General features: G+C 39.9%; 1 protein-coding gene across 1 annotated transcript in view; it reads left to right on the top strand.

Moving 5' to 3' along the window:
- LOC139762263 (uncharacterized) overlaps window positions 1-3,380 on the top strand; it is a 106,757-nt gene extending 103,377 nt beyond the window's left edge. The window contains exon 5 of the mRNA XM_071686856.1: window positions 2,325-3,380. Coding sequence (XP_071542957.1) covers window positions 2,325-2,428 — 104 coding nt within the window. The 3' untranslated portion in view covers window positions 2,429-3,380. The remainder of the gene's footprint in view (window positions 1-2,324) is intronic.
- Window positions 3,381-10,164: the final 6,784 nt, after the last annotated feature.

The raw sequence follows: 10,164 nt of genomic DNA, 5'->3' as shown, positions 1-10,164 counted from the left end.
GTCATTTAGTAGGACACCTGAGAGTTCACACAGGCGAGAAGCCATACCAATGTTCAGAATGTCAAGAAACCTTTTCTCAGAAAAGTCATTTAGTAGGACACCTGAGAGTTCACAAAGGTGAGAAGCCATACCAATGTTCAGAATGTCAAAAAACATTTTCTCGGAAAAGTAATTTAGTGACACACCTGAGAGTTCACACGGGCGAGAAGCCATACCAATGTTCAGAATGTCAAAAAAGTTTTTCTCAGAAAAGTGATTTAGCGAGACACCTGAGAGTTCACACAGGCGAGAAGCCATACCAATGTTCAGAATGTCAAGAAACTTTCTCTCGGAAAAGTGATTTAGTGACACACCTGACAGTTCACACAGGTGGGAAGCCATACCAATGTTCAGAATGTCAAAAAACTTTTTCTCGGAAAAGTAATTTAGTGACACACCTGAGAGTTCACACGGGCGAGAAGCCATACCAATGTTCAGAATGTCAAAAAAGTTTTTCTCAGAAAAGTGATTTAGCGAGACACCTGAGAGTTCACACGGGCGAGAAGCCATACCAATGTTCAGAATGTCAAAAAAGTTTTTCTCAGAAAAGTAGTTTAGTGACACACCTGAGACTTCACACAGGCTAGAAGCCATGCCAGTGTTCAGATGTCAAGAAACCTTTTCTCAGAAAAGTCATTTAGTAGGACACCTGAGAGTTCACATAGGTGAGAAGCCATACCAATGTTCAGAATGTCAAAAACAATTCTATAACAGAGGTAACTTAGCAAAACGTCTGAGAGTTCACACAACCGAGAAGCCAAACAAGTAAAAAGAATATCGAAAAGCATTTTCTGCTATAAGTACTTCAGTGACACATCGAGAGGTTACACAAGCGAGGAACCATAATAGTGTTCAGAATGTCAAGAAACTCGCTCTGGTAAAAGTGCTTTAGTCAGACACCTGAGAGTTCACAAGGCGAGAAACCATACCGATGTTCTCAATTTTCTTGAAGAGGTGATTAAGGAAGACATCGGAGAGTTTACACAGAGTAGAAACCATGATTATGTTCAGAATGTCCTAAATGTTTCTCCCGAAAAAGCAGTATAGTAAAACGCAACTTAGTTGAACGCATCCCAGATCTCAAGTGGTGAGAAGAACCGGCCACGACCCGCGTGTAGTGGAGCGACCCATGACGTCTCGCCCATCTTTCCCAAGATCACAGAGGACCCCACGGTGGAGGTCAGGCGACAAATAGGTGAGACCCCACACTGATCAACAAATGATATTGTTTCATCTCTGGTACTATACTAGTATTTCTGTAAAATAATATTACATACTATTAGCCTTATTACACACTTTAATACATTGTTGCCGCGGCTTAAGATCCTCGCTCACTCCACCTGAAGTACGTGGAATTGTTGATCTGACTAACATGTAATGGCAGACCTAAAAATACACACACACACACACACACACACACACACACACACACACACACACACACACACACACACACACACGTACAAATTCTCTCTACTTCTCTCTTTTCATTTCTCGTATCTTTTATTTTTTGCATTATACACAATAACTACTCCTATATTTGTTCTCTTTACTCGTATATTTCAATAAGGTAAATTAAAGCTTAAGTCCATGTAATTTGTTTAGTAAATCGTAATGAGATCTTTTTCTCCTCTGTGTCTGTTGGACCCGAGGAAAGTAAAACCATTCCTCATTATTGACAACAGTGTTTTAGAGTTAAGTAAGCAATGGTTTCATCAATATAGACTTTGGTAAAGAGAAACTGATATTAAATCTAAGAAGTTCATGATCAGGCAAATAAATGATCCTAGCCCTCTTAGCAAAATCTAATCTATTATTTACATTATATGGCGATTCTTTTTCCTTTAACGTAGCTGAGATGCCCCTACCCTCAAAAACTTTCATTGACTTACAAAAACTTTGTTGACATTAACGTTTCCCAAGATGCTGAGGCTGATTCTTATTGAAAGAAATTCGGTTTAGCCATGATAAATTCCCTCACTCCCATTCTCAGTAACTTATTCATGGAATACTATGAGACTGAGATCCAAACTTCCGTTAGTAACTGTCCAAAAATATGGTTAAGATACGTTAACGATGTGTGGTCCTTATGGCCATCATACCAAGATCATGATGTTTTCTTTAATGAATTACGATTCATCCCACCATCAAGTTTAAGACTAAGTGGAAACACAAAGGCAAATCACCCTTCCTTAATGTGGTGATAATTAGGTATTTTGATTAGTTATCCTTTAAGATCTACAGGAAGCCTACCAGTGCTGAGAGTTATATTCATTATTTTTCAGGATGTGGGAAAACAGGATCCCAGCTCCAGGTGTGGTGTGCAGGAACAGTTCCCCAGTGCTACGTCTGGTGTGTGAGGGACACAATACCTATGTGTGAGATGTGATGTGTGAAGGAACGCCATGCCCAAGCAGAGATACGGAACTCTTATCACAGTATCCTCATCCCGGTACAAGCTTGCGGTGTGTGGGACATAGTACTACCTGCCAGGTCTGGTATGTGAGGAACAGAGTACCTCAGTGCCAGTGCAATACTGGTGAGTGTGAGATGAAATGGCTTAGTGTCAGATGTGGTGTGTGGTGAGACAGAACCCCAGTGTCAGTGTAGGTGTGATGGTGCAGCGATGTAGTGCCAACACTGACTTCCTTCACCACCTACGTACACTACTTACCCTCATTGCCGACCTACAAGACCTTCTTTCACTACGGTGAGGTGTCTAGTGACATCAGTACCCCAGTGTTAGTGTAGGTGTGGTATGGTGGTACAGGACCCTTGTGACAGGTGTGTGTGTGGTGAGACACTACCACAGATTTAGTGTATGTGTGGTGCCACAGGACCCTTGTGCCAGGTGCAGTGTCTAGTGACACAGTACCACAGTGCTAAGCCTGTTGTGTAGTGACACAATCGCCAAGCTTCTCTACAGGTCTGGTTTACAGAGACACGTTGCCAGTCTTGATGTTGGAGGACATTATGCTTGTCTTATGGGAAATTCATTATCTTGTACTATCCATGATGAGTTTAGAATACAGCAGCCCAGTGCCTGGTCTAGTGTGTGGGAGGCACACTGCCTCACTCCCAGGTCTGGTTTATAGTAACACAGGTGTCACCCTCTTGCTCACATATGATCATCTCTGGTGGGTGTCTGCGACTTATGTAACTTTATGTCCACAACCTTTTGATCATATCTAAACATTATGGCCTCAGCAAACCGTGCAAGAGATTACTTGATTTGTAAAAATTCTCACTGTAGAAATATCAATGATTTTTTAAAAATGTATTGATTTACCGTGTTTATTGTATTAGTGATATGTTATCAAAGAAATAAATTACCTTTTAATTAATCTTTTCTTTTTCTTTAGTTGCCTGATCAGTAGTGTATGTCATTTCACTTGCATCTCCATATGAAAGCAACAGCAGGACACATGTTATTTTCATTGAAAATTAACTATACATGGTGGTAAGTACAGACGTACAGTACAGTACATGTAGAGCCTCAACATTAAGCCAGGAGAGCTCAGGTTACTGGCTACAAGCAAATGTGACGAAACTCCTGAAGGAAAGTGACTTTTCCCTAAAATAAGCTCACTGTAGGTAAGTTGTCTGTTTATTGCCATTAGACTGTGTAGAAAACCTTAATATTTATGTGTGGTGGTAACGAGTGGCAACAGTTTGCAGTGTTACACTTGTCGCTGCACCTAATACTAATATTGAACTGTGCATTGTTTTACTGTCATTGGTTCATGACATAAAGTATTTTAGATATTGTTAATGTTCGGAGGCTACGTAACTAAATGTCAGAGTCTGAGAAAGCATCTGTAGAAGATATTATGTGATTGCTAATTCTGAATCTTGGTTTGATATAAAATAGATAGACTTCTTTGTCTAATACGCAATTCCAAGGTATAATTTTTAATAAAAACATGGTAAATAATGTAGGCGGTAATGTTTGGTCTTTGTTAAAGATCATCTTAATATTGTGATGAATAAAATGTACCCAATGGGAATGTCGATTTCATTTTACATAGATTAAAGATGAGCTTCGTAAGAAAATAACAGTAGGACAAACACCAGAGAAAGGCGACAGATTTTATGATCAGTTTGCAGAAATTTGTGATGAACAAGATTCTGTCGTAAAAGACTTAAGTGCAAGGTTGGGGCGAATGTCTCTTTCCACCAGCTTCGGGTGCGGATCCACGTAGATTTGCTTGATATTTCCATAATCCAATTAGTTGAGAAACCTGCTCGTGACGTTGATAATGTTGAAGATTTAGGTAAGTTTGTTACAATTCAATAAATGTTATTTCTTTTATGAGAAGAAAGATTATTGTCTGGATATCCATAGAAAAAGCATCTCAGAGATTGTATGGGTGAAGTGTACATACATATCTAGGTGTAGGTGGAGGCCAGTATAGAGCGCACAGTGGGTAAAATACATCAACATAGGAGAGTGACGGGGCAGGCGAGCGGGCTCAGGCACCCCAAGGGTACACTCCCTTCAGAGGTGGGTCTAGGATACATTAATTACAGTATACTAAGCGATACTGATAGTAACATAGATAACAACGTTTTTGTAACACAAAGCAGGTATAATACAACATACAGTATACTGATAGTAACATAGGTAACAACGTTTATGTAATACAAAGTAGGTATAACGTGATTCATACAGTATACTGATAGTAACATAGATAACAACGTTTGTGTAATTCAAAGCAGGTATAACATAAATCATACAGTATACTGATAGCAACATAGGTAAGAACGTTTGTGTAACACAAAACAGGTATAACATAAATCATACAGTATACTGATAGTAACATAGGTAACAACGTTCGTGTAATACAAAGCAGGTATAATTAAGTCATACAGAATATCATCTTAACATTGATACGTATACATGGGTAAGTGATGAATCATTTTAGACTTACATTATATACATAAGTATACATCTATACAGCTATACAGAGAATAAGTGTGTATTTGAAATAGGGCACAATATGGTGTACAGTCGTTAGCAATGATAGCAATATAAAAGGTCAAAGGTCATACACTTCGACATACACATACCGAGTATGTATATGTCAACTTAGCTGGTAATGCTGTAAAGGGGGAGGAGCAAGGGGACATGGAACACAGTAGAGTGACGTGAGCTATTAAGTGTTGCAGGTGCAAATGGTTAGTGCAAGTATTATAAGGGAAAGCAACAATGATTTTTATTATCTGATCAGAGGTAATCACAGACGTGTAAAGGCAGCGATATCACTGGCCAGAGAAGGTTGGGTGAAAACATGGTTGGGGACGTTAGGGAGACTGGGAGGTGTAGCAGAGGGAGAGGATGAGTGTCTAGAGGTCACGAGACATTACTATTTTCCAATGAATGTTGCTTGTTCATGTTTGACACAGTTGCTGTGTTTATATCTAATATATGGTACACAGAATCTTGCATGGACTTCCACAATGGACACTAGCTAATAAAGTGTCCTGTAACATAATCATTACGTGATGAATGACAGCTGCTGAACGACTTTAACAATTGGGCTTACCAATACGACCAAGTATTACGTTACTTAACATTCGTTATCACTTATACAAAACATACTACTGGACCAATCTGCATGCACAATTTGACTGTACTATAAGTGGCCATCTATTTAACAGTTCGCATCACTCTCCTATGTTCCTCATATCCTTACTTCTCCCCATTATAGTGCTTTTCAGCTCAGATGACATATTCGTACTAGGTAAGTGGTCTTGAATTTATGTGGTCGAGGAAATTGTATATGGGACATGCAGTCATAAAATGTACTGGCACTGGTCATGTTAACAGTGACGATAATAAAAGGGAAGTTAAGGTACAGTATACATGGGTCATTCAGTAAGAGAATGTACTTTTACTGGGAATGGTTACATCAGTTTCCAAATATTGATCACCGTGAAATTACGTTTGAGGTCACTTTCAACACTGCATGGAATGCTAGTCAACATGAGTCATAAAAAAAGATACCAGATTTTAGACTTTCAGATCTTAGTGATATCCGCATTGCTTTTGACTGTCAAATCCTAATTGATTTGGTTGCTTAAAATGACATGAACGTAGCTAGGAAATGTTTCAATAAAACTTGCAAAGTAATCGAGGGCACAAATGTGCCAGTGCGTAGTAGACCTTGTTTTGCAAAACGAAACTAATGTGGTGAAAGGATGAAACGAAGAGATGCCTTTTGTTGAAGAAAGTAACACATAAAAAATGAGACCTACAAAACATGATAGACTATACTGTATAAATTTGCGTAGATCAAGATAATTATACGACAGACTATACATCAATATGAAGGTAATATTGCCGAAAATGCAAATTGATTAATGCTTTTCATAGTTATGTTAGAATCACTGCTTAATCATTTGGTTCATTCATTACGGAAAACGGTGACTTAATTCCAGAGAACGAAGCTATGGCAAGAAACATGTTTTTTTCCTCACTGCATTTGTATTTACAATCAACGACACAGCTCATGTCCTAAATCCAATTTCATTGATAAGAAAGTACAGTGTATTTCAACATTCTTACATAAAAGTTAAGGACATACTATCAGAAACAATGGAACAAAAGAAACAAAACGGCAGACCTGGATAAGTTTTATCCGAGGGAATAATAAGCCCGTGATGACTGCTCTTGTTAACAGTTCACCTGCTGTCGGTAATGTCTCACGGGAATGTAGGTATATTCATTCACAACACAAGGATGGATGTCATGTGGTTCCATATGCCTTTTTCTTGCCCAGAGAGAAATATTACTTATGGACTTTACAGGAAGAGATTTTAGGAAATTGCACTGGATCAGTTAGAGGTACTTTAACGGGAGAGGGAAATGTTAGACTGATCGGGATTGGAGTTGGAGCAGATAGAGCCAAAATGATTAGCTCTTTCAGTAAGAGATACAGCTAAAAGTGTCGTCAAATTGTATAAACAAAGGAAATGTAATGCCATATAAACTGTTTGAAATATTTCTAGCTAAATATAAAAAAGAATCCGGAAGATACGTTGTTGTATTTACAGTGGATAAAGAAATAGTTTGCCTCACGAATAACATGAAATTTTTCAAGGATTTTAGACGAATATTAAGGTCGAATGAGTGTTGGAGGAAGGAGAGAGTCCCAGGTCAAATTTGTTTGGTCTCTTGGACAAATGGCCTCAGAACTGCGATGGTTGTACAACGAATTGGAGAAAAGGGTTATTATAGGGGATGAAGGAATATATGCCTCTATTCACGCAGCAATAACTTAACCTATAGGCTCAGGATATATAGAAACATCGCCCTAAGAAAGGCAGTAATCTTCCCATGGAAGGTCAGACAAATGAAGATCTTTTTATAGTTACCTCAAAATACTGTGATGTAGGGTGGCCAACTAATGGAGGAAGTAACGTAGTGAGGAGACACCAGAGTGTGGTCAGATAAACGAATTGTGTAGGTGTTACAGGAGGGACTGGAGAAGAAAAATGACAGGTCCAGAGTATTGGGATAGAGGATGTGACGGTCTGGAATATGGGTAAAGTGGTTGATTATCTGGTCCAAATTATTATGCGTGAAAAACAAACAATTAAACAAACATGAGCGCGCACACAGACACACACACACACACACACACACACACACACACACACACACACACACACACACACACACATATATATATCTGCGTATGGACCTTCCAACTGTTCTCTGTGATGTGCGCTAAAACCTCCCAAGTAGAGAACCTCCGCTTGAGGATGAGAGAATGTCGCTGCCTCGTGGAGGAAATATAGACAGTCAAAGAAAGATATACAGTGTGAAGAGTCAGGAGAGCAGGAGGTGAAAACAGAAGTGTTGGTTGGGAGACAGATTCTCAACCAGATAACGTCAGTGTCTAGACATTCTAGGTTCATGAGACGTGCAAATGGCCTGTCGATTTTGGAAGAAGCACAGACTTCCTTTGTAACGACAATGTAAATGATTATAGTTAGAAATGTTAAATGGTTATTGAAAACACAGTTGTTAGACAATTGAGTGTCAGACAGAAGGACTAGTATATTAGAAGTACTGGCCAGATGGTGCTCAACAGAAGAAAGGTTAATAGAATGACCGATAATGTTGGTAACATGAATGAAATAGGAGTATTTTTTCTTCATGGTGAGCACAATAAACTAGTCGGTGAGAGCGGCACAAATCAGATCAATCATTTAGATGGGCAAAGGTCTTGGGAGGGGCGTCACTGCTGCTGCCTGAGCCCTCCTCCCTCTCGTTGAGAGCAGAGACGGGCGGGATTCCGGGGATTCTTTGCCACCCATTATGGAAAGTAGATCTATAAGCTTGTCACTCTTGTTGTTTGTATATGAAGGTTTTCTTATAGGACAAAGAACGGAAAAATGAATAACTTTGATTTTTTTTTTTTTTTGCTTTGTCGCTGTCTACCGCGTTGGCGAGGTAGCGCAAGGAAACAGACGAAAGAAATGGCCCAAACCACCCCCATACACATGTATATACATACGTCCACACACGCAAATATACATACCTACACAGCTTTCCATGGTTTACTCCAGACGCTTCATATGCCCTGATTCAATCCACTGACAGCACGTCAACCCCGGTATACCACATCGATCCAATTCACACTATTCCTTGCCCTCCTTTCACCCTCCTGCATGTTCAGGCCCCGATCACACAAAATCTTTTTCACTCCATCTTTCCACCTCCAATTTGGTCTCCTACTTCTCCTCGTTCCCTCCACCTCCGACACATATATCCTCTTGGTCAATCTTTCCTCACTCATTCTCTCCATGTGCCCAAACCATTTCAAAACACCCTCTTCTGCTCTCTCAACCACGCTCTTTTTATTTCCACACATCTCTCTTACCCTTACGTTACTTACTCGATCAAACCAATTTACACCACACATTGTCCTCAAACATCTCATTTCCAGCACATCCATCCTCCTGCGCACAACTCTATCCATAGCCCACGCCTCGCAACCATACAACATTGTTGGAACCACTATTCCTTCAAACATACCCATTTTTGCTTTCCGAGATAATGTTCTCGACTTCAACACATTCTTCAAGGCTCCCAGAATTTTCGCCCCCTTCCCCACTCTATGATCCACTTCCGCTTCCATGGTTCCATCCACTGCCAGATCCACTCCCAGATATCTAAAACACTTTACTTCCTCCAGTTTTTCTCCATTCAAACTCACCTCCCAATTGACTTGACCCTCAACCCTACTGTACCTAATAACCTTGCTCTTATTCACATTTACTCTTAACTTTCTTCTTTCACACACTTTACCAAACTCAGTCACCAGCTTCTGCAGTTTCTCACATGAATCAGCCACCAGTGCTGTATCATCAGCGAATAACAACTGACTCACTTCCCAAGCTCTCTCATCCCCAACAGACTTCATACTTGCCCCTCTTTCCAAAACTCTTGCATTCACCTCCCTAACAACCCCATCCATAAACAAATTAAACAACCATGGAGACATCACACACCCCTGCCGCAAACCTACATTCACTGAGAACCAATCACTTTCCTCTCTTCCTACATGTACACATGCCTTACATCCTCGATAAAAACTTTTCACTACTTCTAACAACTTGCCTCCCACACCATATATTCTTAATACCTTCCACAGAGCATCTCTATCAACTCTATCATATGCCTTCTCCAGATCCATAAATGCTACATACAAATCCATTTGCTTTTCTAAGTATTTCTCACATACGTTCTTCAAAGCAAACACCTGATCCACACATCCTCTACCACTTCTGAAACCACACTGCTCTTCCCCAATCTGATGCTCTGTACATGCCTTCACCCTCTCAATCAATACCCTCCCATATAATTTACCAGGAATACTCAACAAACTTATACCTCTGTAATTTAAGCACTCACTCTTATCCCCTTTGCCTTTGTACAGTGGCACTATGCACGCATTCCGCCAATCCTCAGGCACCTCACCATGAGTCATACATACATTAAATAACCTTACCAACCAGTCAATAATACAGTCACCCCCTTTTTTAATGAATTCCACTGCAATACCATCCAAACCTGCTGCCTTGCCGGCTTTCATCTTCCGCAAAGCTTTTACT

Source organism: Panulirus ornatus, chromosome 43, assembly GCF_036320965.1.
Source record: "Panulirus ornatus isolate Po-2019 chromosome 43, ASM3632096v1, whole genome shotgun sequence".
NCBI lineage: Eukaryota > Metazoa > Arthropoda > Malacostraca > Decapoda > Palinuridae > Panulirus > Panulirus ornatus.
Note: the sequence above shows the minus strand (reverse complement) of the source record. Positions and strands in the feature narration are given on the sequence as shown.